At 43.3% G+C, this 26,629-nt stretch overlaps 1 protein-coding gene across 2 annotated transcripts in view; it reads right to left on the bottom strand.

Moving 5' to 3' along the window:
• Nucleotides 1-26,629, bottom strand: part of LOC104062980 (NADP-dependent malic enzyme, mitochondrial) — a 129,726-nt gene that overhangs the window by 57,245 nt on the left and 45,852 nt on the right. For both annotated transcript variants that reach the window (XM_054083596.1, XM_009565123.2), the window contains exon 2: nucleotides 109-242. In XM_054083596.1, coding sequence (XP_053939571.1) covers nucleotides 109-242 — 134 coding nt within the window. The remainder of the gene's footprint in view (nucleotides 1-108; nucleotides 243-26,629) is intronic.

The raw sequence follows: 26,629 nt of genomic DNA on the forward strand, positions 1-26,629 counted from the left end.
TGAAGGAAATCTGTGAGCCTTGAAGCAGGATCCTCAGGTCTTCCTAAGGGCTTTAAAGGACTGAAAATAAAGGATGAGGGAGGAGGAAATAAGATGGGTTTTACGTACTTGTCTAGATCATTAGATTTGTTTTCATAGTTTTTCATAACACGAAGAACTTGAACATCTTGGCTTAAGAAGCAAGGAGGAAGGAGGCCATGAATTCCCAACTGCAGCCTCTCCTGAAGGGTAAAAGCCATTCCCTAGGAAGAAAAGAGGAAGGCAAGTTCAAACAGCAGGATATACACAATCAAATAGGATACCGAAAGGAAAGCAAGCACCAGCATGCAGCCCTAGAGGCCCTGGAGGCAGTCCTTGGCTGCAAGGAGTGTGGGCGAAGACCACCCAGGCCCTTGAGCTTCTGGATTAGAAGTCCTTTGTGCCAGCACAGCTTTGATGATCCACAGTCTTCCGTCATTTGAATCTAGTTGGTCTCTACAGTGTATAAAACCTTATAGTGTATACATGCTTAGCATTTTTTTCACTTTATTGCTCTCACATTCTTTACTTAGCCCACACCTACATGGCCTTCTGGTGGCCTTCCTGAAAGCCAGCTCTTGCAATACTTTTCAAATCACATACAGGTTTAGGTTTGGATACTAAGTTGTACACCCAATTAATCAACTCAGCATATCCAGCTCCTCCGCTTCAGTTAATTTCTAGTTTTCCACCAGACACAATACGTATTAATGGCATATTACCAACACAGAAGACAGATTTGACCTGTAGGATGCCTTTTCGGTGCCAAACCTTTTATTTTTATTCAAGGTGCACATAGAATGGCACAAGTCTTACTAAGCAGCTGACATGGTCTGCAGCTGAAGCTCGAATGTGAGCATATGTGGGATATCCCTGCTCTTACAGGACAACTTCATCCTTCCTGGGCAGAAGATGGAGCATGTCCCGCTCCCGTGCATGCAGAGGCTGATGTTCCAGACAGCCAGCAGCAACCTACACTGGACTCAGCCCGATGAACAGCAGTGGTGAATGCATTCTGCAGTCTGGAAAGAAGATTATAATAGGCCTTAGACCTTAATTAATAGGATTTCTGCTACACTGACAGCAGATTAGACAGCAGGATAGAAAGAAACATTTTCAGAAGCATCTAGGGAGCTTAAATCCTAATGAAAACTTTACCCATAACTAACCAACTGATTCAGATCTTAATGAATAACTGGCAGTAAAATATTAAAAATCAGTAATTATTGCACTATGTCTACTCAAGCACACAGATAAATGCTTGAAAACATCTTAATGAGTAGTTTTATGACTGTGTAGCTGTCAAATTGCTATTTTATTCCATGGATTTAGGGTTTCTCTATGACAAATAATTGTTAGTAATATGGCACACCAAAAAACTAAGGACATATCTCAACGAACTTGATTTTGGCAGCCTACCCTCACCTCCTGCTGCTTGTTCCTGTTCCAGTGCCATCCCAACAGTTGTGCCAGCGCAAGCATGTGTGCAGTCACATGGTGAATTAGCAAGAGGAAGCACCTCGATTAAAAATAACCAGGTCATTTGAGCTCAGGGCAGCTCCCCTGGCTGCTGATACACCACAGACAGCTCTACAGCTGCTGGGAAGCCTGGGCACTGCCAGTAAGGACATACAGCCATGGGAATGGACGACTGCAAAAGCCACTCACTTGTCAGAGGTGAGGCTGCTGGTGAAAAGGTTTGTCAAACTATTAGTGATACCAAGGAACCTGTAAAAGGACAGAAGGAAGGACTTAAGCCTATTCTCTTGTTTGCCAGATCCATGCTTTGTACATAGTGTGACACCTCTTTTATTAGGTGTTCAAGGCCAGGTTGGATGAGGCTTTGAGCAATTTGATCCAGTGGAAGGTGTCCCTGCTTGTGGCAGGGGGTTTGGGATGGGATGGGCTTTAAGGTCCTTTCCAACCCAAACCATTCTATGATTCTATGATTCTATGATTCTATGATTCTATGATTACTAAATTATGTGCTAGTGCAAATTAAAAAGAAGAAAAGCCTTCATACGTTGCAGAAAAGATATCCAGGACATTCAACAAGAAAATGATCTTTATCCTGCAAGCATTATCATAGTTCTTTTCTGCTCCTTATCAGGATAGAGCCAGGTATTTCCTCAATCTTTGAACCAAGAACACAGCATAGAGAAGTCATTCCTCTTCCAGCCAGCAGACAAAGAGTCAGAAGTTGCCTGGGAAGCAGGAGGTCGAGGTTTTGCTGTCAAACCCTGAGACAGCATCAAGGTCTCTGCACTCATTGGTGAATGTTGCATCCAGGACATGGCTGGTTCTCTGAAGTGCCTGACATTTCTGACCTAAATTCCTTCCTGGACCTAAGAAGCCTTCCCAAAAATGAGTTTCATAGCAGAACTGGTATGTTCCCACAAGATAAACTTTGAGTTTCTGTGAGTCATCAGTTCTGAATTTAAAACCCCCAACATAGTCTCATCTGAAAACTCGTAACCATCTGCATTCTTTAGACTGGAGACTTCTGAAACACCGGATTAAGAACAACACTGGACATCAGCTTTACGTCACTATTTGGCTTTACACTGACAATACTGTATCACAGCAGGGAAGATACAGCCACTGTGAAGGTCAACCTTTATCTGCAATGAATGGAAAATAAAAGATACAATTTCAAACCATTTACTTCCTCCACCATAGTAGACAGATCACAGGATACAGTAGTATTTGGCACTAAATAATTGGCTTGCTTGTCTGGAGTGAGTCACATCACAGCGTGGCTGAGCAGCATCTCAGACATGCTCACCCCATGCGACAGGGAAAAAAGGAACCAGTGGCGGTTACTCTTCTAAAGGAGAATGGGAAAGAAAAGACAGAAATGCAGCATCCCTGGCATTGTTGCCTCTAACCACTAAAGATCTTCTTGAAATATTTTTTTCAACAGGAAAAAAAGGCCTTTCAGTTATTTTCTACTGATTAAAATAGAAAAAAGCATCAATATCACACTTACTAGGAAGTGCACTGATATGATGAGCGGGATGGTTTTAAGCTGAAAATGGGGAGATTTACATGAGATATTAGAAAAAAAAGGTTTTTGGTGAGGAGGCACTGAGTGGCATTGGTTGCCCAGAGAAGTTGTGGGTGCCCCATCCCTGAAGGTGTTCAAGGCCACACTGGATGAGGCTTTGAGCAACCTGATCCAGTGGGAAGCATCCCTGCCTATGGCAGAGTGGGTGAAAGTGGATGGGCTTCAATGTCCCTTCCAACCCAAACTGTCCTTCTATTCTGTGATTCTATGACATTCAATACAAGAAAAAAAAAACCCATATTTTAGCTCATTTCTATTCACAATAATTCTATGACACTTTACAGAAGCAGCCATCTGCATGGCCACTAGTAACCCCATTTTTTAGTTCCTAGCGGGGTGGGCTGTGCATGAATGATATCTATAACCCAGCATGGCCTGGAGCATCCAGCTTCTCTTCACCCAGGGGCAGTAGCAGAGACAGGATGGAATTACTGCTGCTGTGAAGGCGAACCACTGCACCTGGGGGCATGCCCTTCACTCCCTCTGGGTTTTTCTTCTCCTTTTAGGAGGAACTCACCAGGTGGAAAAATGTTCAGTGGTGTGCTTTTCCCAAGTAACAAGCAATAGGATGAGAGGAAATACCTCAAGTTGTACCAGGGGAGGTTTAGATTGGATAGGAGGAAAAATTTCTTTACTGAAAGAGTGGTGAAGCACTGGAAGAGGCTGCCCCGGGAAGTGGTGGAGTCCCCATCCCTGAGGTGTTCAAAACACGTGTGGCCATGGCACTGAGACACGGTTTAGTAGGCACAGTGGTGTTGGACTGATGGTTGGACTTGATGATCTTAGAGACCTTTTCCTACCTTTATGATTCTATGATTCTATGAAACCTCTTGAAGTAGTATTGGGAATTAATGTAATAATTAATAAGACTGAAAATGGTCAAAAGGGAGCACGGTGTTGTAGAGCAGCTGGTCTGTGTAACTCAGGCTGGGAGGGACATGCACACACATGTTGGGCAGAACTCCACTTGGTGCTTATATTCAGGCTAGTTGTTATCTGCATAGTGCTAGGAGTCTGGGCTTCTCCAGTGCCTACCTACTGTTTCAAGACATGGAAAACTCAAGGATTGGGACTTGATTTTTTAGTAGTTTGTAGATCTACGCACACAGACGCATGGGTTTTGATTGTGAGAGCAGATTAAACTATTTGTTTAAACACAACCACAGTTGTGCTGTTAACAGCCCAAGGGTGAGCATGGTCAGACTGTCATCTCCAGCTCACCTCACTTTTGCACTTATCGTATCCAAGCCAGCTACTGGAGTGACTGCAACCACATGTGATGTGGAACCTGCTGCCTTCACAACCAGTTAAATCTCCAAAATCCTTTTAAGCACAGAGCTGGTCCACCACACAGTGGCTCTGCATCAGGGCTGGAAGCGGAGAAGAAATTGCCCAGTTCGGCTTTGAAGGCTGCTCTCTGAAGTTCCTAGGAAGGTCTAGGAGCAGAACCCCTGGGTGAAATGGTTATATTCACTGAAACAGCACAGCGTGAAATGAATTTGGAAACACATTCTGCCCTAGATGAAAAGCTGGAATTCAGTGATGTATTGCTATGTTTAAGATTAAAGCTTTTAGGCTTGGATTGGTTTTTTTTTTAAGACTGCCTGAAAGCTATATTGTACCACTCTTTTTTCTGGTCTTTAAAGGTCTAATGATTAGATGGTGAAGCCACAGCCCTGCAGAGCTAAAGCCAGGTGCTCCAATTCATTTTTGAATGTGTGGGAAATGAGTTGTCATGGAGAGGGCAAATGCTATGTCACTACCCAAAAACAAAGGCAAAAATATCTGCTGCCCACAAGGCTTCATGCTACGTCAGGGCTGAGCAAGGGGGTTGTTGCAAACAATCTTAAGTTCTTCTGTTTTCTTATCACTGAAAGTACCAAGTCTGCTAGGTGGCAGCCCCCTCTTTGCAGCTGAAGCCCACAAAAGCCACTCATTTCAGGAACCTAAGGGTGAAGCCAGTTCACAGATAAAAATTAGTTTTATCACTGCCTGTGCTCTTCAGCAGTGTGAAGGGGTTGTTTCACTCAAGGACAGATACAAGCAGGAGGGATGCAAGCACAGCTCAGCCTTATAACTTACTCAGTACAGATCACACTTCTGTAGCGGGAGCAAAGACACAAAATGTAGTTCCTGGGTTATCAGGAAACTGTTGTTAAGGCAATAGGGGCTGAATTAGGCCTCATCTAGCATCAAACATGCAGAGTCCACTCCAGCTCAGACCACCTCCAGCTGCTTAGCATATTTTGGGAGGAAAGTCCTGGCTTACTTCATAGAATCATGGAATCATTAAGGTTGGAAAAGACTCCTAAGATCGTCTAGTCCAACCATCAGCCTAACACCACTGTGCTTTCTAAACCATCTCCCAAAGTGCCAGATCTACACAGTTTTTGAATCCCTCCAGGGATGGTGACTCCACTACTTCCCGGGGCAGCCTCTTTTAGTGCATCGCCACTTTCAGTAAAGAAATTTTTCCCAATACCCAATCTAAACCTCCCCTGATGCAATTTGAGAATGTTTCCTCTTGTCTTTCCATCTCCCTGTGCTCTCATGTGTGGGAGGGCTGTGCAGTGGCTGGGATGGCAAGACCAAGGGGTTCACGCAGCTTGTACAGTCCCGGGCCACTGCCCTCCATGACACTGGGAATCAAGCTGTGGTTCTCAGGCAGCCTTTGGGACCACAGTTGCTATTTCACACAACTAAAAGCAGGCCTGGCAGTCTTTAAGCTGAGTAAACAAGGATCAGCAAACATCTCCCAGCCCTTTAGAAACAGTCCCTGGAACAGGGAACTTGCTAGTCCAATAAAAGCAAAGTCCTCGAAAGGGACAAGGGGAAATATGGACACACAGGGATCATCACTGCAGGTTGCAAGAGCAGGTGCAGATAATCAGATTCTCCTTCTTTCTTCCCTAAGCCAGGAAACTTTGTGAGCTTATTCCATACAGATTTTTCCTGTGTTTGCCATAGACACTTGCATCTGTTCAGTTTTACAGCTGGGATGTCCTTTGAATGTCTGCTAGCAGAAGTTCCTTCCATAACAAATCACTGCAGGAAGCTAAACTAATACCCACTGAGACTGCGCTCTGGGCCTGGGGAGCAACTGTAGAAAACATCCATTTTCTATGGTGTGAAAGATCCTCCTACAGAGGTCAGATCCTACTGTGGCCTCCTTGGCTCTGGCTGACTCTTCAAAAGGCTCCTTCCAGAGACTCAAGTTTCTCTCGCTGGCATGGATGGACTGCCATAGGTCCTATCCTGCACTATATCCCACTCTGGAAAAGCTGTATTGAAAATATTGTAGAACAACAGAATCATAGAATCATTAAGGTTGGAAAAGATCTCTAAGACCTGCCTTCCATTCATATGTGTGCATGCTCTTAAGCTTGGAAAATCCCCACACCCATGACGCTTTGGGGTAAGCAGAAGATGTCGTTCACTGTGTGTTCTCTGAAACCCGGAAAGAATCGCTACTGTGCCTTCTCAGCAGTTACTGCTGTGCAAACCTTTTGCTGACTGTGACTTGCAAACTCAACATAGAATCATAGAATCAAAAAAATCACAGAATTATAGAATCATAGCATTGTTTGGGATGGAAGAGATCTGAGGCATCACCCAATTCCAACACCTCTGCCATGGGCAGGGATACCTTCCACTGGATCACGTTCCTCAAAGCCCCACCCAGCCTGGCCCTGAACATCTCAAGGGATGGGGCAAGCAGCTCGAGGGGAGGGGTTCTTCTCTTCTTTTGGGTTCAAATTCACTGGTTGAACAATCCCCCACTCTTGGCCACTCCCTTTGTTGCAAAGTGACGTAGTTGTGGATTTCTAATCCTTTCATATTGTTCCTTCCTCTCCCACAGAGACTGGGAATGCTAAAAAAGCCCTCCAAGACATATATAATTAAGAAATTACACTTCATGTACGTTTCCATTCGTGAGGAGCCATCTTTCCTAAGGTCCTCTAATTCAATTACAACATAAGTTGTCCCTAATATTGAAGTTTTTGCTTTGTGTATTTTCCTTTCTCTGGATTAGAGGGATACATTTCCATTATTCTCATTTTTACCTTTTCTTAAACAATTTTTGACTTACACTAACGTAAGAGTAAGCAGAATTGGAACATGACCAAGGTTCCGTGCCAGAGCACTTCCTGACCAGGGACCAGATACTGCAAGGTTTACCCAACAGAGGTAAATGCTTTCCTCATGAGGACATCCCTGTTGGGCATGTGATGGGTAAGATGTGACAGGGTCACAGGCAAGAAGAAGCAAAGCCATGCTGTTCCCACATGTTACAGAAGGTTTAACTCAAAAAAATAAAACTCAGAAGCCAAATGTCCTTAGGGTTTTATTCCTTAATCCACACAAAGAACTTCAGTGCTAAGCTCCTGTGATTTCAGACTGCAGAGGTACAACTCTATACTGGATTTAACAGAGAACTCATTACTATTTCCCACAGTCTACCAGCCTCCAGGGCAGCAATTTTTCTTCCATGGGAAATAAAAAAGAAAACCATATGCTAGAAATTATATGTGTTTTGTCTGCAAACAAGATTCTGGTGCATAGAGGAAAGCTGATTTTTAAAAATAAGCTAGACAAACTTCCCCAAAGACCAGCCAGTTTGGCAGGCTGGGTTTGTGAAGGATCCATGAACTCTGCAGATGGTTAAAAATAGCATCACTACTCTGTTGATAGGAAAGGTGGAGACAGACAACTAAGGACAAGAAAGAGGTGACAAGAACCAGCTGTTCTTTAAGAATTGAGGGGCCTGGGTCACTTGTATGAGATTTAAGAAGGCTGAGTGCCGGGTCCTGCAACTGGCCCACAACAACCCCATGCAATGCTCCAGACTTGGGGAAGAGTGGCAGGAAAGCTGCCCGGTGGAAAAGGACCTGGGGGTGCTGGTTGACAGCAGCTGAACATGAGCCAGCAGTGTGCCCAGGTGGCCAAGAAGGCCAATAGCATCCTGGATTGGATCAGCCATGGTGTGGCCAGCACGAGTAGGGCAGGGACCATCCCCCTTGACTCGGCATTTGTGAGGCTGCACCTCAAATCCTAGATTCAGTTTTGAACGCCTCACTCCAGGAAAGACCTTGAAGGGCTGGGAGTGCATCTGGAGAAGGGGAATAGAGCTGGGGAAGGGTCTGGAGCACAGGTGTTATGGCGAGTGACTAAGGGCTCTGGGGCTGTTTAGACTGGAGAAGAGGAGGCTGAGGGAAGATCTGATTGCTCTCTGCAACTCCAGGAAAGGAGGCTGGAGCCAGGCAGGTGCTGATCCCTTCTCCCATGTAAGAAGGGATAGGACAAGAGGAAATGGCCTCAAGCTGCATGAGGGGAGGTTTAGGTTAGATATTGAGAAAAATTTCTTTGCTTTCTCAAAAACCATGTAGACATAGCACTTTGGGACATGGTTTAGTAGACACAGTGGCGCTGATGGCTGGACTAGACGATCTTAGAGGTCTTTTCCAACTTTATTGCTTCTATTATTCTACGAGTCTATGATTTCTAGGAAACTCATTTTCTGGACCAGATTTACTGTCTTGCTTCTTCTCACAAAATCAATATTAAGTTCCTCATAGAGTTCTAGCCAAGCGAGTGAGAATATTTCTTTGATTGAGAAATAGAATAGGCTGAATTTTTAATTATTATGATTTTTTACCAGATTCACAAATATCTTTACAAGCATGAAGCATCTCACTTAAGGGGAAGAGTAAAAAAGCATGGAACACTGAACCACCAGGCTACAAAGACATTTTGTGTCACAGGTTAAAAATCAGAGATAGTCCATGAAATTTTATGTGCAATAGAGCAGCACAGGATTCCAAATGTGGTGGGACACATTGTGCATTGATACAGGCAAACAACAGAGTCAAAGATTGTGCCCAGACGAGCCCAAACCACAAAGCATGCACTGATGCCTCTTTATGTATAACAAAATACTTGGTAGCAACAGAAAGCCTGATGGAGCAAGCCGTAATGAGGACACTAAGGATGCGGCATCCACGACTTCTCTGGGCAATCTGTGCCAGTGCCTCACCACCCTCACAGGAAAATGTTTCTTCCTGATATCTCACCTAAATGCCCCCTCTGCCAGCTTAAAACCTTGTTGTATCACTGCTCTCCCTTATAAAGAGCCACCCCCCAGCTTTCCTGTAGGTCCCCTTCAAACAGTGGGAGGCTGCTATGAAGTCTCCCTGCAGCCTTTATTTCCCCCTTTCAGCCTTCCACAGACTCAAGTTTTTGCTACAGCCAAAGGTGTGGGCAGATTTCTGAGTTGAACCCCAAATTGTCAGCACCCTATTAAAAATATCCCCCATTCCTAGAGGAAATGATTGGATGAGGCTTTGAGCAACCTGATCCAGTGGAAGGTGTCCCTGTCTATGGCAAGGAGGTTGGAACTGGATCATCTTTAAGGTCCCTTCAACACAAACCATTCTATGATTCTACAGTCTTGGCACACAGATGCCGACTCCCAGGAGAATGAAGACATCCTGATGTCTTTGCTGCATGATTCTCGGCATCGTTGTGTAATTCCGCATGTTTTACACTTACCACCGTCACATCTTTTTATGCTAATTAGGGAGTGAGATGAGCTAGTTTGGGATAGAAAAAAGAAGCTTGTAGTCCACACAGATATCTGGCTGGGGGATGCTATTCCTTCACCTCTTGGGGAGGGGGAGCAGTGCAAAATCAGTTTCTGCAGGAGTCCTGCCAGCTCAAAACCCAGTATTTCTCACTGAGCATGGCAGTTGCTGTGATGCTGCAGACACACATTTCTCCCAGATACAATGCTTCCTGTAGACAGGAAGAATTCAGTATAATTTACAATGCTTGCATTCCTAAGTCTGGGAAAACTGACTCTCGTGCTCAATTTGGAGAAGGAAATATGTCTGAAAACAAAGATCAAGGCAATTTTAAGGTTTAAATGTGATTCATAATATTAAAAGAATAGAGTTTTAAAAGCCATTTTTACAATGTCTGGAAACTTCTCCCATGCCATGCGAATTGTGGTTGCGTTTAATTTGGGCTCAGTTCTATAGAGAGCACTAAATTCTTTTTGAGTTTCCAGTAAACTACCTAAAATGAGGCTTATGCACTCATTGCTTGCACACCAGCTGAATCACACTGTGGGCTGAGAGGATAGGCGTCTTTCTGCAATTCGTTTCTCATTTGCTATTGTCACTCTCCAGCAACTGAGATTGCTCTGAATGTAGGCTGGAGCTTGATTACGGTTCATGGATTATTGCTGATAGCTGTATTTGATTGAGCACCACTGAAAAGCACTGCTTAAAGCACAGAGCTAGATGTTTTACAAGAAGATCGCTTGGATGGGAGCTTAATCTGAATGAAACCAGCAGTACTTCTGTGACTGACATTATCAGAGTCATTTTCTCACTACACCATTCACAAGTACTTGTATGCTTTTTCTACCAAAGCTCTGTAGAAAGGAACCAGCAGAAGCAGCTTCTTGAGCAGTACCAGATGCTCTCTGCTCATTCCTATCTAACCCACGACATGCAGTCTTGGCTTTTAAAGCACATTTTTGATAGATGCTTACTGAGTTGCAACACAGAATCATGGAATCATTAAGGCTGGAAAAGAAGTCTAAGATCATCCAGTCCAATCATCAGTCCAACACCGACCTTACCTACTAAAACATGACCCAGAGTCCACGGCCAGATGTTTTCTGAACACCTACAGGGACTCCACCACTTCCCTGGGTAGCTTCTTCCAATGCTTCTCCACTCATTCTGTAGAGTGATCACAATGCAAAACTGATGACTTAAAGATTTATTTTGGATTAGTTACTCTCTCTGCAAGTGGAAGAGGACACAGAAGCTGAAAGGAAAAGAGGCCAGGTGATGTGGCAGATCTGTGGGCCTGGATGAAGACATTCTTGAGGGAACTAGTTGAATTGCAAAGGCTTCTTGGTGAATTGGACTGGTTTCTTAGACAGACAGAGAGAAGTGAAAGAGGGTATAGTATCCTAATATCCAATCTAAACCTCCTCTGGCTCTAATTGAGGCCATTTCCCCTCATCCTGTCACTTGTTAATGGAGAGAAAGACCAACTGCTGCCTGGCTCCAGCCTCCTTTCAGGGAGCTGCGTAGAGCAATGAGCTCTCCCATCAGCATCTTCTTCTCCAAACTAAATGGTCTCAGGTCCCTCAGCTGCTCCTTTTAATCCCAGTCTTCCAGAACCTTCCCCAGCTCCCTTGCCCTTCTCTGGACATGCTCCATGTGCCTGCGTATGCATATGCCTGTTTCAGAGCACTACAGGCTACATGAAATGCTTGCAAAACATTCAGATACCTCTCAGATGAAAGATTCTGGAGAAAGGCAGTGCTTTCCTTCAAAAATTAGGAATATGAGAAATAAAGAAGGCCCTAAATAGGAAGTCTGTCATCTCAGTAAAACAAATATAATAGAAAAACCACCACTAAACTCTCCTCCAATTACACAACTGCCACTTGAAGACAATTAAATATGCAGGTCAACACAGAGCATCCCACAAGAAATCTGTGTAAGCCTCCATTTCCCATCTGAGTAATTCACACCGCTTTTGTTTTTTCCTTATTGCTTCTGCAGTCCACCTGCTCTGCAAGGTCATTGACAGATTTTAACCCATGCAGCTCATGCCAGAACTCCACAGAGATATTGCAGCTACCATGACGGGTATGGGGCCGAGGCACACAGTCGGCTGTCGTGGTGCCCAATGCCATTGCAGCATAACAGCTAAGAGACGCATGCTATTCTTGACAGTGTCCAGCTTCCCTCCGGCAGGCAAGAGGATAATTCATGCTGTTCTCATTTTGCAGCTCACTTTAGAGCTTCTCTGTGCTTTGCAGCATAATGACATTTTTAGAATCACAGAATGGTTTGGGATGGAAGGAACGTTAAAGATCATTCAGTTCCAACTCTCCTGCCACAGGCAGAGACACCTTCCACTGGATCAGGTTGCTCAAAGCCTCATCCAACCCGGCCTTGAACACCTCCAGGAATGGGGCATCCATGACTTCTCTGGGCAACCTGTTCCAGTGCCTCACCACCCTCACAGGAAAAAGTTTCTTCCTGACATCTCATCTAAATCTCTCTTCTTTCAGCTTAAAACTGTTCCTCCTTGTTGTATCCCTGCACGCCCTGTTAAAGAGTCCCTCCCCAGCTTTTTTGTAGGACCCCTTTAAGTACTGGAAGGCTGCTATGTCTCCTTGGAGCCTTCTTTTCTCACTTCTCAGCCTTCCACAGACTTATCCATCTGATGGTATTTTATTTCTTCTTTCAAGGAATCAAGCATTTTTTTGCCTTCATCCCTCTCTCTTTACTTCAGCATTCCTACAACCGTATTTCACAAAACTCTTCGTCACACTGACAGGTAGCTAAAGCTGTATGTATGCATATATGTAGATCTATCTGTAGCACAAAAGTATGCCCTTTTCCAATCCTGCCTCCAGCCAGCTCTAAGGTGATCTCTGTACCGACCTCAGGGGCTGTTGTTTCACTAAGCACGTTTTGCTGGAATGCTGAGATCAGTCATCCAACTGTCCCAAACTATAATCCTTTTGGCACCATCAGGAGAGGAGCTAGCCTACTGTGACTACCCCCTGACCTGGCCCCTTGTCCTCCTCTGAATATTTTCCTTGCAACTTTTTCTTCCTTTTTAATGCAAAGAGGAAAAAGGAAGATGCTTGAAGTGCTCAAATGCGTGAGATGTGACCTTTCGTGTCTGCGTCTCTCATCACCGCTGTGTGCACTCCCTGCTATCTTGATCTATTTTCAACTTCATTTGAGCTGTCTCTAAATTATACGCAGTTGAATGCACCACACTCAGCATGTTTGGCTCCGATATTGGAGCATCTGGACTGCAATTTGTACAATAACACAAATACAAAATGATACATCCTTTCTATCAAACTCTCCCTCCCCCTGCCTCAGACCTCTAAATACTCTTCCAATGATATAGTCCTTTTATTTTCCACTTTCTTTGACCTTCAAAATTTCAGCTCTATTTTTTCCATATGGTGTCAGTAGAACAATGTCCAAATATTCCAGGTAACAAAATATCACTAATTTCACACAAATGCTTTAATTTTTATCACTTTCTCGAGACTGAGCTTAAGCTTTTCCAGATTCAAAAGCACCCACCGCACTAGAACGATAATTACACTAGACTATAAATCAAATAACTAATAAAGCTCCTAGGATTTTTCCAAACCAGTTTCAAAATGAAGACTCCCATCCTCCTCTTCCAACTCTTTTTAATCAAGTGCAGTATGAAACAAGTTATCCAAGTTCAGAATGGGGGGGGGGGGGCGGGGAAAAAAAGCACATTCGGAGATTACATTTAAAGATTAAACCCCTTTTGATTCCCTGAGCTGTCTGAAAAACATTTCTGTGGAACAAGAACCCTAGCAGGATGTTGCAAAATATTTATGTCGGTTTGCAACATGTGTGACTGTATGTTGGTCAAGACAGCTGAACTGTTAGTTTTTGCTGGGAGCGCTAAATCACCCTTTGGCAAAGCTTCAAAAGAGTTTAGGAAAAACGTGGTTCTGTTCTTGGTTCCATTAGATGCTATAACTTAAAATGGAAATAATATTATTCTTGGCATGGCTGCTGACTGTCTATCTCAGAACAATTACACCAGCCTCTCCCAGCTTAGACCAATACTGGCCAAGGCCAACGCATCAGTTCCTTCCTCCAGCAGAACATCTATTCTTCTGTAACTGAAACAATTTGGGTAGATGATGCAAAGATGAAACGTGACTGCAGTAAGGGTTACAAACACAGCCTGGGCTACTTGAACATAACCCATTGCCCCAAAATAATTTGATATATGGAATATCAGGAAAAGGCAGGAGCTAAAGTATTGAGTGTCCAGAGGAGGGCAACAAAGCTGGTGAAGGGTCTGCAGCATAAAGGACAGTTAGTGATAGGAAGTCTAAAGATGAGCAACTGGGAGGATCTAAAGGCAGAAGTGCTGAGTTAATCCTCCTGCTAGAATAAACTTTAAACATGAAAAGTTTAAAGCCAACTTTAGAAGTTTGTCTGAAAGCCATCTCTCTTGCCCAAGGCTGGCAGTTTAGTTTTGAGCTTAATGCAGACCTTTGTTCAGAAACAGCTAGGGTGGAAATTAGGAAGCTGGCATTTAGGCCACGCAAAACCATACACTGTATGGACTGAGAGGGAAAGCAAAGTTGACTAAGCTTTCTTTGTTCCTTAACTGAAGGGTTTGGCTAAGCACTCAGCTCAGTCCTTCTTTCCAGCTTAAAACAGATTGGATTCCAGTGGTAAAACCCTGGCTCCAGCAAGTTACACAGCAAAACTCATGTTGAGCCCAGACCAGATCAGGAACGATGAATCTTTCAGATTTGTTTGCTAGACAAAATCATAAATGTAAATAATGACAATTACTCCATGATTATTAAAAAATAGCATCTCTTTTAAGTGAAGGTTGAAGTGATGGCAAGACTTAACAGGATTTAACCATATTAAATCCGAGAGGACTGCAAGGAGCTGGACTCAATGATCCTTACAGATCCCTTCCAAACTGAGTTATTCTATGACATTATAGACTTAAAAGTTATTTAAATAAATATAACTTCTGTAGCAAAACAAATATTACATTATTAAGCTGCATTTATTGGAAGAAAAACTGATGCTTTTTAATTTAGAAGAATCAACAGAGTGAAAGTCCAGTATCAGGTTCCATATGTAACAAGAGCCAATGGGAGACCTTATTGCTCTCAATAGCTCCTTGAAAGGAAGTTGTAGTGAGGTGGGTGCTGGTCTCTTCTCCCAAGGAACAAGTGATAGGACAAGAGGCAATGGACTCAAGTTGCACCAAGGGAGGTTTAGATTGCATATTAGGAAACGTATCTTTACTGAAAGAGTGGTGAAACACTAGAAGATGCTGTCCAGGGAAGCAGTGGAGTCCCCATCCCTGGAGGTGTTCAAAAACCATGTGGCCGTGGCACTCTGGGACATGGTTTAGTAGGCATGGTGGTGTTGGGCAGACAATTGGACTGGATGTGCTAAGAGGTCTTTTCCAATCTCAGTGATTCTGTGATTCTAAATACACTCTTCCAAACAGAAATCCTTTCATTTCTGCTATTCTGAAATGTCTGATCTTAGCATCTTTGGATTTGAGTGTGCAAATTTGTCTCCATTTGACCTACCCAAAAAGTTCAAAAACCAACTCATCTTTGATAAAGGAGAACTTGTTTTCCTTCTCCATTATTTTACAAAAGCAGAATCAAGAATCAAATCTATTCAGTCAAAATGAAAAAAATTAAAACAAAAATTTTCCTTTACTTAATGAAAATAAAGCCCTGTTTTCTAGAGGTATTAAGGTACTTGCAGATGCAGAAAGATTTCTACAGGGATTATGAAAGACATATTAATAGAATAAGTCTCTAATTTGCGCTGTGTTCAGATCCCAGACATTTAATATGGCACTGCCTAAAAACCTCCACAACTTTGATCAGAAAGGCAACAAGAAATTACAGACTCTCTCATGGTTGTTAGTTTTTATTTATTTTATACATTTGATCTTTGGAATAAAACAAAATTATCCTAAGGGGGCTGGCTACACAAAAAATTACAAAACCAACACCCACCCCAACAACAACCCCAAAACATTTTGAAAATGATTTAAAATGGAGACCTAAGCAGCTGGAAAAGGGAAAATGAAGACCACATAAAAAATGGATCTAGACAAGCTACCTGACTGTTTAAACAAAGCTGTGGGGCTTCTTCTGATAACAATAACTTGCTTACAAAAAAAATATGCATAAGGATTGCCAAGCAAGGAGAAAGAAGCTCTAGGAAGACAATGAAAAAATACAGAATCAGGTCTTCTGCTTGTTATAGGACAGGCTCTCTTTTTCTCAGTGAGCCAGCATTTCCCTCCAGGTACTTTGCTCTAGCTGGAAGCTGTTTCAGCAGTGTGGTGGTGTAACTGGTGAGTTGCCTCCACTTCAGGGTTCCACTTCATTCACAGGACTACTTAAGTTTTCTAGATGTATGGTTTGTTAGACAACCAAGTGTCTCACTTTCTAATTTTGAGACCTCCCCTGCAATTTCCAATGATCAAACCATCCCAGCATACTAAGAGGATGTGCATGATATTAATTTTTTTTTTTGTTAATGAGAATCACCAGAATCACTAATTAGAATCACAGAATCATGGAATGGTTTTGTGATGGAAGTTACCTTAAAGATCATCCAGTTCCAACCCCCTTCCCCTGGGCAGGGACACCTTCCACTCGATCAGGTTGTTGAAAGGCTCATCCAACCTCGTCTTGAACACCTCCAGGGTTGGGACATCCATGACTTTTCTGGACAACCTGTTCCAGTACCTCACCACATTCCAAGTAAATAATTTCATCCTAATATCTCATCTAAATCTCCCTTCTTATGGTTTATTAGGAGGTTAGTGTCCCTAGGAGGCATGCATAAGAAAAGATGGCATTTTGGGAAAGCCTCTGCCAGCTTACATCTTCTTTTTAACCATGAATAACAGCTGAAAAATAAAATAAATACTTAACACACCTTTCACATGGAGCTATGCAAATGTACGCCTTCTGTTGATTTTTTTTTGTTGTTGTTTAGAGGAAGAGGAAATAGTGGTGAGCAGGTATGAGACTGTACCATGGAGACAGACGCATTCTGTTAGCCTGGTTTTGTCAGTGACTGTTGGATTACTCAGAGCTTTCTTTAGAGCTTGGAGCAGAGCCAGATGGTGCCTACTGATGACAGCGAAAGCAGAGAAATGCAGTGGAGGTCAGTCACCAGAAGAAACCTTTCTGCTTCCACTTTGCCAAGTTGCTTGACCAGGTGGCTGACGGAAAGAGCTCTTTTCATCAGTTACAATGAGATTCTTTCAGTCCCTTTCCTGTCTCAGCCTTAATGTCAGCCTCGTACACAGGCCAGTGCTGAGTTCTGCAATGAAGTCACCATAGAAATTACATGGCAAGCATGTCCTGACCTCCTAACTGCATCCGGTTGTCCTAAAATAAATTTGAGCTTTTGTTATGCTGCCTCTGATTTAATAATTTTCTTTTGGGAGACACTCAAATGCTTCAAATGAAATCTCTTTTCAGGGCCAAATCCTGCCCCTACTGTAGCCTATCAGAATGTTGCCATTAGACTTTATCAAGACAACAATTTGGTCATTAATCCATGAAACTTTGCTACTGTAGTTCACATTGCACTCCCATTTAGGACCCTGTTGTCCACTTCTCTCTGAAGCAGCTTGTTTTCACTGTCAAGAGAATTGTTCAGAATGGAGAGGAATCCAAACAACAAATTCAGGACTGGCAGGCACTGGCTGCAAGAACTATAGGACTGCTGGCTGGGTGCAGCCAAACCTTGCTGCAGAATCTTTCCAAACCTTCTAACAGTCACTAAGTCAAGGAAAACATTGAAGAAGAATCTTCCCCCTCATTTTAACAAAAAGACAACAAAAGTCCCATAAACCTGGAGTTTCCATGGTGCACAGCCTGGAACCATTAATGCCTTTCAGTCCCAAGAGCAGGAGCTGATTCTGTAGGTTGGTGAACACAAAGGATCAAACGCTACTCTAGATATATGCCAAGGCTCACATTAATGAGTGCATACCGTAGGGCAGGCCTTCCAAATTCCTACCTGCACACGATGGCTGACAGCTAAGAGCTTCTCCCTACCATGACGTATTGTGTTTTTGTTGTCTCATTTGATTTGTAGGTCACTGAAAATTTTCCAGCAAGATGCAAAGGTTTTTTTAGAAGTGTTGGTACAGTATTTGCTGTTTCACAGATGTGCACCTACATTCCTGACTGCCCTTCACAGACAAGCTGAGAAACAATTTGCAGACTCACAGGGTTTACAGGTTGAACATTAGTGGTATAGAAAATACAGCAGACTTTCAGAGCTGACCAAGTCAGAATAACTCCCACTAATTTAAAGTCTTGTTAGTTGACTTCTCCCACCTTGGCAATTGCTCACTGTTCACATTCACAGCTAATTCTAAGTTATACTCCTGGACTTCATACCTACAACATTTTGCAGCACCTGGAGAAATACCTTTATGGACACAATGGCAGATTTCTCTATGTGGAAGGGTGTTAAATAACAAAACAGCCAGGTTGCTGTATCTCTAGTTAATATTTCTCTCCTTTTGCCTCTCAACGACCCTGTTTAAGGGATCTGGCATGCTCCGAAAATGCACAACAAGGGCTCTATTGTGTACACACACTAGGTACTGCAGGTTTCACTGGACTGTAACTGATTTGTTTCAGATGAAGGGATGCTGTTAACCACCACTGTGAATATAATTGCTTAGTTGATTTCCACATTCTTGTCATTGTTGCCTTGGCTACCACAAGAACAAGCTGGTGAGGAATTCCCTAATGCTGGTTAAAAAAAGAACTAAAAGAAAGTAAGTCTTCAGGTCAAACCAGGAGTTCATCCGGACATGCCCACACCAGAGAGAATACGAACACTCCCTTTTGCCACTTCACTGCTTTGGGCTTCACTCCTTCTTTAGAGCAAAACTGACTCTAGGGCGAGAAACCCTCCAAGTAAAGAAGGAAAGGGACCTTCGCAGATGATCAAAATTCAAGGTGACACCTTCAACCAACCTGTAGGATGCACAGTATCCGATTACTTCTGCAACAAGTGGCAGGGGGCTCAGAGGGCTTTAGCAGACTTTCACTGCAGGCCAACGCTCACAGCCCATCCTTGCACAAAGCATGGCTCTGCTCCTGATGCGTTGCCTCTGTAGCAGGTCCTGTGCTATTAAGTTTGTGGGAAAGCCCTCAGATTCCAGATGAAAGCAGAGCTGGGTTCTCCCATCACAGCAGAAAGAAAAGACCCAGCTAGTAAGGTAAGTGATTGTGCCTCCGTACTTCGCACTGGTGAGGCTGCACCTTGACTCCTCGATTCAGTTTTGGGCCTCTAACTACAAGAAAGACATTGAGGGGTTGGAGCATGTCCAGAGAATGGGAATGAAGCTGGGGAAGGGTCTGGAGCACAGGGGCTATGAGGAGTGGCTGAGGGATCTGGGGCTGTTTAGTCTTGAGGAGGCTGAGAGGAGACCTCATCGCTCTCTGCAGCTCCAGGAAAGGAGGCTGAAGCGAGATGAATGCTGGTCTCTTCTCCCAAGTAACAAGTGATAGGACAAGACGAAATGGCTTCAAGTTGCATCAGAGGAAGTTTAGATTGAACATCAGGAAAAAATTCTTTACTGAAAGAGTGGTGAAGCATTGGAAGAGGCTGCCCAGGGCACTGGTGGACTCGGATCCCATGAGAGGTTCATAAAACATGTGGCATTGACACTCTGGGACACATTTTAGTAGCCACGGTGGAGTCAGGCTGTCAGTTGTTCTGGATGAGCTTAGAGTTTTTTCCCAAACGTAATGGTTCTATGATTCACCACACGGGAACTTGCCAGTTCTGGACTTGTTTCCCTCCCCTCTCCCAGACTCAGAGCAGAGTGTTATCACCTTGAAGTCCGGTGGTACCTGCAACTTCCAACAAAGACTGATGCCTGCCTGTGCCAGACACTATGCATACATGGGGTATGTGTATTCTATTGAATTTGTTAAGTAGTATAGCACTAAGAATGGAAATGTTACTGGAGAAGTCTTCTTCTTCATGGGAACTGGGTATCTGGGTAACCCTAATATCTGTCTACTGTCATTTCAAACTACAATTCTAATCCAGGTTCTTTGGGATCTTTTACTTGAGTAAGGGCAAAGGTTTGCTTTACCGTGTTCATCCTGCAGGTTTGAGTTTCCTCCTTTGTGGTCATTTTGTGGAAAACTCTCCTCCACATCTTTCCTCCTCTGACTTCACTCTTTCCCAAACACCAGAGATGAAGGCCTCCCAATTTTACAAAGGCTTTTGGACATGCTTTTTTCCTTCATTTGACATGTAATGTCAAGTGTATGCATAATTCTTTAGAGAATGAAAGCCCTGGGCTTTCTCTTTTACCTTTTAACCAATCTCCTTCATCATTATTATCTAGATCTAGGCTATACTGTGCTATTAATTTCTCAGTAAAACTCTCCTTTGAAAAGAAGGAAGAAATGCTATAATTTAAAGCATTTTGAAGATTCTACTTGTTTTAAGTAATTAATCAACATGAATTCACCTTATGGGAAAAAATCAAAGGTGAAACAACTCTTTATAGAAACGGCCCGGCAGCATGTTGTATAGACGACAACACTTAAGAGCATTGCTTAACAGTAGCACAGAGAAATATGCTCAATGTACTCCAGCAGGAAAGGACTGCAAGTTGCAGACAGACTGAAAGAATGGGAGCATATTTCTTGTCAATAAATGCTAAAGTTTTTTTCTGGACTGTGAACAAACCCTCAGAAATACTTGGATTAGAATAGCTCTTGTCACACATCACAGCCTTAGGGTCTAAAGCAAACTGTAAAAAAAGAATAAGGAGATCAAAACAAAGAAATGAAAAAAAGATAGGCTCTATTCCAAAGAGACAACCAGCGAAGAGCGGTAGGAGATGACAGAGGAGCAATGCTGACAGAACAGTGAGCTTCATCCTCAGCATAAGACTTGCGGCACTCTCAGCACGCCTACGGCCAAGTTGGTAAGTCAGCTCAAAAATATTTGTTATGCTAAAGTAATCCTTCCCTGTATGGTGTTTCGCTCTAGGATGACATTTGTCTCAGAGGTAAAACACAGAGGATCTTGGGCTGAATACTCATTGTGCTACAGAGGAAAAACCCCTCACTGCAGGACACCAATTTATTGCCTATGGCTCCATTGAAATGTCTGCATAGAAAATCAGGCTGCTCTCAAGGAGCTGCCTTACACCCGATGGAGTGTGCTGTGAAAATTAGGAGCTTGCACTGCCAGCTTTGGCAAAAAGCGGGCCTGCTAGGGAAAGATGCAGCTAAGCAGGAAATTTATACTATAGCATAACAAGCAGCCAAGGAATGCATCTTCAGAGGGAATATGTATCTATTGAACAGGCACTATGGATCCATACAGTAGAAGGGAAAAGAAAGCACATCATTCTTTGTAAGAGCAAGAAACATCGAGCAAGAGATGTTCCAGATTCCTGCCTTGCTTAATGTAATTGTGATGCATTACCAGCCACAGGAGGTACATAATCATCATAAATTACTTGATCATTTCCTACGTAATATGCAACAATTGCCCTCAGAATTAACTGGGTGAGTTATGAAGGGCAGAATAAAAGTATATATATATATATAAAAGTCACACTAAGAACCCCAAAAGCTGAATTACACAGTTGCTGTAAGTCGGGGAGGATCATAAGGCGGAAGCTGTGGGGCTAGCAATATCTTGTATTTCTTTGGTGGAGACATGAACAAGTGCCTAGAAAGGAATTTCATGGCATTTGCCTGGAACAGGTGCAATTCCACAGAACATATATTAATATTGAGGGTAGATTTAGATTAGATATTAGGAAGAAATTCTTTACTGTGAGGGTGGTGAGGCATTGGCACAGGTTGCCCAGTGAAGCTGTGGATGCCCCATCCCTGGAGGTGTTCGAGGCCAGGTTAGAAGAGGCTTTAAGCAACCTGATCCAGTGGAAGGTGTCCCTGCACATGGCAGGGAAGTTGGAACTGGTTGATCTTCCATTCGATCAGGTTGCTCCAAGACTCATCCAGCCTTGCCTAGAACACCTCCAGGGACAGGGCATCCATGACTTCTCTGGGCAACCTGTTACAGTTCCTCACCACCCTTACAATAACAATTTTTTTTCCTAATATCTCATCTAAATCTCTCCTCTTTCAGCCTAGAATCCTTCCCCTTCATCCTATCCCTGTGCCCCCTGTTAAAGAGCCCCTCCCCAGCTTTCCTGTAGGCCCCTTTAAGTACTGGAAGGCTGCTATAGGGTCTCCTTAGGGCCTTCTCTAGGCTCAACAAATTCAACACTCCCAAACTGTCCTTGTACGGGAAGTGCTTCAGCCCTCTGATCATCTGCATAGCCTCCTTTGGGCCTGTCACATTCAGACCTCTTGCATTCACTTACAAATTCTGTGAATAAATCATTGATCCTAGGAATCTGACATGTAGTAAATAGTGAGTTAAGTATGATCTCAACTCCCCCAGTTGCTCACTTTCTATACCCATTTCACTGTGAATACAAGGATGTTTCAGCTTTCCAACATCGCTGCTATGCAGAATTTACAAGTTGAATATCATGGTCTGTGGCTGTAGTGTGCAAAACGAGTTTTCAGTTTTATTGCACCAAAGGGAAGTTTTTCCAGACTGCAAAATTGCAGCCAGATTAGGACATTCAGTTTCAGCCTTGCAGGAAGGGCTGAGAAGCACACGCAAAGCATGGTCCTGCCAGCACAGCTCTTTAGAGAGGTCACAGGCTAAAGGTTGACAGCACTTTCCCTATAACAAGAAAGGAATTAATTCGTTTCCATACTGGACAAAAGAAAGGCTCTCAAAGGCCAGGGCTTGAGGTATGCAGATGGAGCTTACCAAATACTTGGCAAACTTTCTTCTCTTCTTGAATTATCACAGCACCTTAGGAGGGTCTCAGCTAGGGAAACCCAGACAGTTGTCCTGGACGTGGCACTAATAGTGCAAATACCTGCCTCAAATAGACAGCAAAACATAAGCAGTGTCAGCTGGTACAGACACGCAGCTGGGCACAAATATGTGCCTGCAAGATAAGTAATGATTTTGATATATCTGTACATATTTTGATATATTTGTAAGGTACTTCCTTTTTGATAAGCTGACAATGTAGCAGTTTTGGTGCAATCAAAAAAGTTCTTTCTAATGTGGATAGAAATTGGAAAAAGCAGAAAATACAATGAAGGAATGATGGGAAGTCATGTTGCAGGCTGCTTTGAATTGGGAATCAACATCTAGACAATAAATAAAAGAGGTCATGCAATGAGAATTGCCTGCAAGCTGTTCTTACTTTAATTACTGGTTTGATTCACTACAGAAAAGTGGAGAAATGATAGCACAAAAAGGCTAGGAACAAAGCAGAAGTTAAATCAGACATAGAATAATAAAACCCTGGATGAAATTATAGCTGTGTGAATTTTTAGTGTAAAAAGGATCATATATTAGAGATATCATGCAAAAAGCCCTTGAGAACACATAGACACACTGAGTGCAATCTTTAGAAAGACACAGGGTACACGTTAAATCCCAGGAAGCAGACTGCTGATGCTTACAGTGATCCAGAAAGAACGCTGGGGATGAAATATCAAGACAACAAAGCTTATGAAGGGTCTGGAGAACAAGTCTTATGAGGAGTAGCTGAGGGACCTGAGGCTGTTTAGTCTGGAGAAAAGGAGGCTGAAGGGATGCCTCATCACTCTTTGCAGCACCCTGAAAGGAGATTGTGGTAAGGTAGGTGTTGGTCTCTTCTCCTAAGTAACACGCAATAGGACGAGATGAAACAGTCTCGAGTTGTGCCAGGGAAGATTTAGATTGGATATTAGAAGAAAGTGGAGTCCTCATCCATGGAGGGCTTCAAAAACCATATGGTGTGGGCATAAAAGATTCCACTGCTGCGTGTATGCTAATGCAAGCAGCTGATGCCTTAGCATACTTGTGGTATCACCAGCAAGCACAGAGCCAGCGGCCGAGGCCCTGAAGCTTGCTAGAAGACCTTGGAATCATTAAAAGAATGCCTAACTCCAAGTAGAAAACCAAAACATGAAGATAAGGACCACAGCTGTGGCATTAGTCATTGCTTGGTGGAAATTCACTGGGGTAGATGTTAGCTGGGTACAGAGGGACTATATAAGCCTTTGCCTTTTCACATTAAAGTGATCTCATTTGTCACCTCCAAACGGAGTCCATGCCTTTATTTGCTACAATATGGCTGTGGCACTTCAGGACATGGTTTAGTACGTATGGTGGTCTTGAGCTGATGGTTGGATAGGATGAGCCTAGAAGTGGTTTCCAGCCTTAATGATTCCATGATTTTAAGTTCTCCATCCTAGGTATACAGAGGCAAACTACTAGCTAGATACCCCGTACGAAAGGCCAGATAAAATTCTATATGAATCAGGCTAAAATTGTAGCTCAGAGAGAAAGGGTTGTAGTTTGGAAAGAGATTTGCATGTGGACAAATATACCCATACTGATAACTCCTGCATGTGTAACCTGTATGCTTAAGGTCTCATAAAGATCAAGGAAAGGAAGAAGTGGACAAGTGACAGAAGATCATCCACTGAGACATTCATCGGTGAAAATAAAAGAAAAAAGTGGTGAGAGAAGTATGAAGCAGACAACCACATATGGCAAAGGATGCCAGGACTTTGAGAAGAGAGATGTCATTGACTTTGTAGAAAATGGATGACAGTGGGATAGAAGGAAGAGTATAAAATACTGACTTTGTGTTTTTCTTAAGATGAGGTGACTGGAAATGTTGCTTCCAGCAGGAGCATGCAGTGTATAACAAACAGGTATTTAGAGCACAGAGGAATGTTCCATTTTAACTTTTAGTAAAGAAGAAGGATCTCCTATATCGCCAGGACCTGGCCCATTTCCAACTCCTGGTGTCACAGCTGTTTCTACTGCAAAGAAAACAATTGTGATGCAAGGAATTTATGACTTTCTTAAGACACAGCTCAGCTGCAAATACGACAAAGGAAGAAATGTGGAAGAAAACCACAGCAAACCTCAGAAAGGGTGACACAGAGCAAATGGAATGACAATAATCTGGGAGCGCACTATTCCTGTCCCATGGAAACAGGTTGAACATTTTGATGTGAAAACTTTATATAATTCTTAAAACAGCCATAAGGTTGGAAGTCTTGAATGCCCTAAAAATAAATTCCTAGCCTTTGAAAATGTTGCTGAGGAATCTGCCCAGTTCAAAGGCTCTAGTTCTCTGCATCAGCCTCTAATGTGGAGCCTACAAACCAGCAGCAGCACTGGCCCACCCCAGCTGGATGCACGGAGTTAAGCTGAGCCAGCAGTCTCAGGTAACAGCACAGCAGGAGGCAGCATCAAGAGAGGAGACATCCCACAGCTCTGGATCCCTCAATCATTCTTTCTTCTTCTTTCGATTCCTTTCGAATCCCGAACAGCTCATCAGTGTGACTCTTAGACTCGCAGCAAAAACAATTCCAATGACCATGATTTGCAAGTTCTTGAACATCTCCTGATAACTGCATCTTTGTTTATAGTTCCCTCAACTTATGTAGGCTCTTCCCAATTCAAAGCATACAGGACTGCACCTCGAGGTGCTGATGAGTGTCCAGAGATGGAAAACAGAGCTGAGAAAGAGCCTGGAGCACAGGGGTTATAGGGAGCAGCTGAGGGACCTGGGGGCTGTTTAGTCTGGAGAACAGGATGCTGAGGGGAGACATCATCATTCTCTGCAGCTCCAACCTTAATGATTCCATGATTCTATGATTGCATATTTTAACAGGGTATTCATCCTATATGAGAAAACCATGCCTTAACTGTAGCCAGATGTCCACTGAACCCTGCAAAATGCTTTCTCTACCAGTGCCACTTCATTTACTTTTACATACGTTGCGTAGTTCAGGAATTAGTAGAATGTAAAAGGTTTTATGAATTTCCCCCATTCTCATTCAGTGTTAATATATTCAATGTGGTTTTCTAAACCCACGTGCAGTTCAACACACATGCACGCATTTTCCCATTTCTTTTAATTTATTTGCATTACTTAATTCCCAAAGCTAACCTGGCAAATTCACAGAAATTTGAGACAAACTCCATCCACCCAGAGAAATCTCAATTTGTTTCTAGTTCTAGGATCATTCCCAAGGGGTGAAATGACACCTTACTGAAGCTAGTGGCAAAACTTTCAGGAGCTTCATTAAAAGCAAGTTTAACCCCAGACTCCCCCAGGACTCTTCTCTCATCCCTTTTATTTATGTTTAAGGCACTCCATCCACTTTATATGAACATGTTTCACAGAATCGTAGAGTCACAGAATAGGTTGGGATGGAAGGGACCTTAAAGATCATCCAGTTTCAACCCTGTGGAAGGGACACCTTCCACTCGATCAGATTGTTCAAAGTGTCATCTAACCTGGCCTTGAACACACCCAGGGATGGCGTATCCACAGCTTCTCTGTGCAACCTGTGATGGTGCCTCACCACCCTCATAGGAAAACATTTCTTCCTAGTATCTCATCTAAACCTCCCCTCTTTCAGCTTAAACCACCCCTCGACCCTATTCCTGCACTCCATGACAAAAGGCCTCTCCCCAGCTTTCCTATAGGCCCCGTTTCACTACTGGAAGGCTGCTATAAGGTCTCCCCAGAGCCTTCTTTTCTCCAGGCTAAACAAACCCAACTCTCTCACTCTGTCCTTGTATGGGAAGTGTTCCAGCCCTCAGAACATCTTTGTGGCCTCCTCTGGACTCGCTCTAACAGATCCATGTCCTTCCCGTGCTGAGAATTCCAGAACTGAACACACTACTCTAGCTGAAGTCTCATGGGAGCCGAGTAGAGGAGCAGAATCAGCTCCCTTGACTTGCTGGTCACGTTTCTTTTGAGGCAGCCCAGGATACAGTCAGCCTTCTGGGCTGCAAGCACACATTGCCGAGCTTG

The sequence above is a fragment of the Cuculus canorus genome, chromosome 1 (genome assembly GCF_017976375.1).
Source record: "Cuculus canorus isolate bCucCan1 chromosome 1, bCucCan1.pri, whole genome shotgun sequence".
NCBI lineage: Eukaryota > Metazoa > Chordata > Aves > Cuculiformes > Cuculidae > Cuculus > Cuculus canorus.